Source organism: Mytilus edulis, chromosome 8, assembly GCF_963676685.1.
Source record: "Mytilus edulis chromosome 8, xbMytEdul2.2, whole genome shotgun sequence".
Lineage (NCBI taxonomy): Eukaryota > Metazoa > Mollusca > Bivalvia > Mytilida > Mytilidae > Mytilus > Mytilus edulis.
The window spans coordinates 38,826,053-38,832,052 of NC_092351.1; the positions used below are offsets into that span (position 1 = coordinate 38,826,053).

Genomic DNA, 6,000 nt, shown 5'->3' on the forward strand with positions numbered 1-6,000 from the left:
AGACTCCCAAAACCAATTAAGGGACATCTACATCAACAGTTATAAATAATAAATAAGAAACAACACGGACTCCATTAAAAACCGGGAGTGAAATTAGGTGCTCCGGAAGGGTAAGCATTTCCTGCACCGTATACCGTGCATCTGTCGTGTTATTTCTTTGTTCAGTTCGGTAATGATGGAAGGTTATTATGACTGAGGAAGAATATCAGATAGGATTTCTGAAACACTTTTGTTATAACGGTCAATCAGCTCATGATGGCGACCGTAAAATTTCTTTGATTAATTTGATCATGGAAGTATTATATTGACAATATAATACAATATAATACTTCCATGATTTGATTGATTCATAGCCCTGTCTTAGCAACTTTTAAGAAAGCAGTATTCCTCGTTCAACAAAATCAACGTACTTTAGGCTAGCTTTAGAGTAACGTATCAATTGAGACACATATACTCCTATATATATATATGCTGGTGCTGCTGGGATGTTGCTATGCAGAAATGGAAATTTGACTATAGGAAAATTAAAATCATCGCGTTTCTCATAAATTTTGGTATTCAACCTACCATCAGTAGTCAGTTCGAGAAAAAGGTCTAAATATGAAGCAGATTTATCTGTGTCGGTAGTTGTCGGTAGTATCTTTAATTTCAGGTTCCATTGGATATATTAAATGTAAGTGATCACTGAATCTATTATTATTAAGAGACAGTACACCATCAATATATCGAAAGGTGAAATTAAATAAACTTATGCCTTTAATATAAGCAATATTTTCATAGTAAATAGACAAGGGCCAAATAATCTCCATGGAAGTTAGATGTGACAATGCTGATACATCTGCATACGAAATATCATTGATTTACCATTGGTGAAACTGAACAATTCACGAACTAATATATTGTTGATGCCTTTGATGCCACCGCCGAAAACACAACGCCCAAGTCTCGCTTTTTTTACTTCCCTGACAGGAGACAAAAATGGGCGAAACAAGTGGCAACTGATTTAATAACCCTTTATTTTCATTCAATTCTATTCCTGTATTCTGTTCTCTTTTATGACCATGCCTTTTATAAATATAGACAGTACTTAGAAGTTAACAATTAAGATTTCTTTTTTTTTTATTCTGACTATAGCACTTGTATATCTTCAAACATTAATTTCAAGACTATTGCATATACATATAATTACATTAGGTGTATGTTTCATTATAAAACGTTATTCTGATTGGCTAACTGCACATCACGTGTTATTCCTTAAGCAATTGCATTACACAATAAAACTTATCATTCATGATAACATGTGGTCCCACAATAAAGTGCACAGGTAAATTTAATTAAAAGAAAATGATAAAATTCGTGTTTTCATAATCCTAGCTAAAAAATGTAATTATAAGTATTTAATGCTTCTTGTAACTTCATAGGGTTGTAAAAGCGTTGACCGTGCGCACATTTTTAGAATGAAGCGCCTCCGCGCTTCATACATAATGTACCTCGGTCAACGCTTTTACACCCCAATAAAATTACAAAAAGAAGCATTCAATTCTTAAAATAATGAAAACACCTTCATTTTTTAATTGTTGATTTACTCCAATCTTCAATATTACAATCTTAGCCTAAAACACCATCTTAATTAAAAAAAATCTCGGAGGACAAGGCATTAAAATTGTAACAAGTTCTGTTTCATCTCAGTTTAAAGGATTACTAGTTTAAATATCTTTAGATTTAAAACGCTTAACATCATTATTTGTTTTAAGAGGAATCTCGAAATAAGAACTGTCTTTTCGTTCTACCCTTTTAAGAAAAAAATCGACAACCTGTATATAACACAGATTGAATTTATTCAATACCATGACAATTGACAAATTAATAATTGCACTTTTACCCTTGATTTTCCTGACGATAATCCCATCGTTTACAGAACAACCAGTGTCCACGCTGTTAAAGCCAACATATGTCTATTGCAATTTGTAATGAAAATGATGTTTCCATGTAGTACTTAACTACAGCGGTACCGGTGATGGCAAAGTTTGTCCCTTGAATCCAGCAATAGCATTTTTAGCAGCAGTGACTGCCATTACATTTCTGGTATCAGTTGTTGCACTACCTAAATGTGGAAAAATAACACAGTTATCTAAAGTTTTCAATTGATGATCAACAGGAAGTGGTTCTGGTGAAGTCACATCGAGGCCAGCAGCCATTATCTGACCAGATTTCAAAGCATCATAGAGATCTTCTTGATTGACAAGTACCCCACGCGAGGAATTTATAAATATTGCATCTGATTTCATTTTTGAAAAAGCATCTTTGTTGAAAAGACCCTTGTTTTCTTCGTTCATTGAACAACATGCTACTACGAAGTCTGAGTTTCGAAGCAGCTCATCAAACGAAACGAATGTAGCACCGATCTCCGTTCCTCCAGGCTTTTCAGAATGGCCACTGTAAAGAAACTTCGCAACACCAAATGGCTGTAGTCTCTTGGCAACAGCTAAACCAATCCTGCCTAAACCGACTATCCCGACTGTACAACCATTTATCTGTTTTCCACAAAGCCAGTGACCATTTTGCCATCCCACCATTCCCTTTTCTACAGCTTTAAATCCTAAATGAAAACAAAATATTAAATGTTTAAAAGCTGTAGATGATACATCGACTTACAATGTTTCACATTCAGTCATACATGAATATATCTCTTTTTTTTGTTGCTACAAGTATGCTATTTGAATACTTAAAGGGAATGTCCAGTTACTAGTATATAACTGAATTGATTTAGTGTAGTCAGCGTGGGTAGATCTGAAGCATATTTTCTGTATTGGCTACATTCAACATACATTCCATTTTTACTAGGATTCGTATACTATAATAACGTGTTTTGACTAGGATTCGTATACTTTTTTGACTAGGAATCGTCTACTAATAATGTATTAGACAAGGGTTTGAGACGACTACTTAGAATTCTTTATAAGACATAATTGTTTCTTGCGTTGTACTGTTGTAAGATATATGTATTATTGAACTATTCTATATTTCTATATTTAAACATTGACCATACGGATTTCAATAGGGAGTAGATTGGAAAATTGTCACTTTCAACTGAACAAAATTGACAGACATAGATGCACTCAAAATTTAAATAATTTGATCAAAACGATTGAGGGGTCTCCGATGCATCACCAGCCTGTCAACTTTACGTTTGAACCCTGCTCGTAGCGATATGTGTCCGACTCTGAACTAAACTGACATGCATTATCAGTTTTCCAGCCGAAGGTCGACTACTCCTACCAACAAAAATAGGCCGCAACGAAATAGCCAAGTAAGTAGAAGATGGGTTCAAACACAAATACACCATTTTTTTTAAAAAATAAAACGAAACAGGAAAGACGGATTGATATAGAAAGCTGAATGAAAATGTGACTATATCTTAACTATATGACATTGCCTTGTACTTTATCTATCAGTCAAACGATTCTAACTGTTGTATTTTTTTATATAAATAAAAGGGGGTTAATGTCACACCAATCCAACGACAAAAAAGGTTTACATAAATATTTCAACAATAAACAAGTGTCTATCCAATGCAGAGATCTGCCCTCCCCCCGTCTAAAAAGCATTAGTTTATAATATTTATATCAAAGGGGCTAATATCTGGAAACAAATAATTCATTACATTAAGTCATTATATGTGTACCTTCTTTAATCCTTCTTGAAGTAGCTAGTAACAAAGCAAGTGTCAACTCTGCTGTTGTCTCTGTCAGTACCCCCGGGGTATAACCGACAGCTATTCCACGGCGACGACATTCTGCTATATCAATATGCTCCAAGCCTACTGACATGGTGGATATAACCTTAAGCTGACTTCCTAAAAGATACAAAATTATCATAGCTTACTAAACGATTTTAAATTGTAGCACATGGAAACCAGTAATGTCAAAACGTATAGCGGAATCATATCAAATAGAAAAAAATACAATACAACGGTATATTCCAAAAGCAAGTAAAACAGTGATGTTCCACAAACTATTAAACATAATTTCTCATCTTTTTTGTTCAGTGACCAATATTAAGCCTGTAAACTTAGATACGATTCAAGTAAACTTATTGCTCCTTAAAAATAAACTCATTTTTATAAGTTACTAGTATCGATATCTCATTGAAGTAAGATCTTTGAATATTGTCTTAATCGGTACTTACCATGCAGTGGCATCGACCCAGTGTTTTTGTAAACCACGACTTGTAATATGGCGAGACACACACAGTCAGAAACATCCCGCCAACATGTTTAACACCGCATTATTTTGTATGTATGTGTCTGTCTCAAGTCAGGAGACAATAGTACTAGTTTGGTGTCGTTTGTTGCTATACACAACTAGCTGTTACATATACTTAGTATTTGTTTTTCGTTCAACTCTTTGTTCATAAATGATCATAAATAAGACGGTAAGCTTTCTCGTTTGTATAATTGTTTTACATTTGTCATTTCGGAGCATTGTATAACTTGCTGTGCGGTATGGGGACTCTTCATTGTCGAAGGATGTACGGTGACACATAGTTGTTTATGTCTGTGTCATTTGGTCACTTGCAAAGAGTTTTCTCATTGGTAAGTATATCCGTACTTAGCTGCGGAACCTAAGAGCTACGGTTCCGCAGCTAATCCGTACTTTGACCTATAATGGTTTACTTTTATAAATTGTGACACTTGGGTGGAAAGTTGTCCCATTGGCACCATATTATACCACATCTTCTTATATCTATAGTAAGCATACAGCATCTTCTTTTTTATATATAAATTTTACATAAAACTGTTTGAAAGTTGTGCACAGCCTGTCCGAAATATGGGACACACTTTGTAAAAGTGTTCTTATCCATTGTTAGATCTGATAAGATGGTACCCTTTGGTATACCAATATTTTAATATTCCCTACCACGTTACAGTAGCGGATCAAGAAATTTTCAGAAGTGAGGGGTCCACTGACTGCATAAGTGGGGCCCTCCGGTCATGCTTCAGTGATTCCCTTTATATTAAATCAACAAAAAATAAAAAGGGGGGACCGGCTCCGCTGTGCCCCCACTGAATCCGCCTTTGTGTTACCGTTCATGCATTAAAACTTAAGAGTTGATTTATTTTCTTACCAGCGGCATCTAGGACTAACTTATCTACACGATCTGGTGGATGAACAATTAAAGCGTTTGCACCAACCACACCCTGCAGTAACGCCTCCCTCGTAATGAATCCATCCCCCGTCCATTCTCTTATAGAAAATTCTGGTTCCAATAGAGCCCTTCCTGCAGGTGGAACTGTCCTTGATAGAAAAATAGAAGCACGAGATGTCATCGTTCAATATGTTAAGTTAGTAGCCGGGGTTAATAAATAGGACAAATAAATACACTTAAAAATTGATAAGGTACATCACCACGTAGTTATTTTGAAATTTAAATTTTCCGTCATTAAAAGTACGCGTCATGTACATAGACATTGTCGGGTATCTGCTCCTCCCTGTTCATTTCTAGTACAGCTGGTACTAATTTTTTTTGTTGTCAATTGCCGTCCGACGTCCGTTTGTCTGTTACACTTTTCCTATTTATTAAAGATTTAATGATCTTAATATGAAAAGTCGGTAATATCAAAATATGACATACGATCGAGTTTATCATTTCGATTTTGATACGAACTCTAATTTTAATTTTTATTCCTGGAAGACTTCATACGACGATGCTCAGTGAAGAGATGCACGCAGAAAATTATCAAAAATAGTCTCACAAGACGTGACAGCTCTAACTCAAATAAGGAATGCATCGAAGCTATTTAATTTTAAAAATATACCAATATAAACTACACGCAGACGTGACCCCAAGGGTTGATTGGGTTATAGAATTATGCAAAAAACAAATTATAAAGACAGCAGTGATGACTTGGCCCTCTCAGTCCATACACGAACCATTTTCCCTCCCCAACAGCACTTTTGGAAAGTCCGGTTGGTGTACTGTTGTAAGGAGGAAATCTGC

General features: G+C 35.2%; 1 protein-coding gene across 1 annotated transcript; it reads right to left on the reverse strand.

Annotated features, from left to right (window-relative positions):
* Window positions 1-1,104: 1,104 nt before the first annotated feature.
* LOC139485501 (glyoxylate reductase/hydroxypyruvate reductase-like) lies at window positions 1,105-5,378 on the reverse strand. The gene is made up of 3 exons (XM_071270029.1): window positions 5,128-5,378; window positions 3,686-3,856; window positions 1,105-2,599 (listed from the first exon to the last, which is right to left on the reverse strand). The coding sequence occupies exons 1-3, from the start codon at window positions 5,327-5,329 to the stop codon at window positions 2,001-2,003; spliced, it is 972 nt and encodes a 323-aa protein (XP_071126130.1). The 5' UTR covers window positions 5,330-5,378; the 3' UTR covers window positions 1,105-2,000.
* Window positions 5,379-6,000: the final 622 nt, after the last annotated feature.

What these genes read in the sequence shown, in the direction of transcription:
- LOC139485501 (XM_071270029.1), bottom strand. Translation starts at nt 5,329, where the DNA reads ATGACATCTCGTGCTTCTATTTTTCTATCAAGGACAGTTCCACCTGCA. An exon ending in GTTAGTCCTAGATGCCGCTG is followed by an intron (nt 3,857 to 5,127) that starts GTAAGAAAATAA and finishes TGTATCTTTTAG; the next exon opens with GAAGTCAGCTTAAGGTTATA. An exon ending in TTCAAGAAGGATTAAAGAAG is followed by an intron (nt 2,600 to 3,685) that starts GTACACATATAA and finishes GTTTTCATTTAG; the next exon opens with GATTTAAAGCTGTAGAAAAG.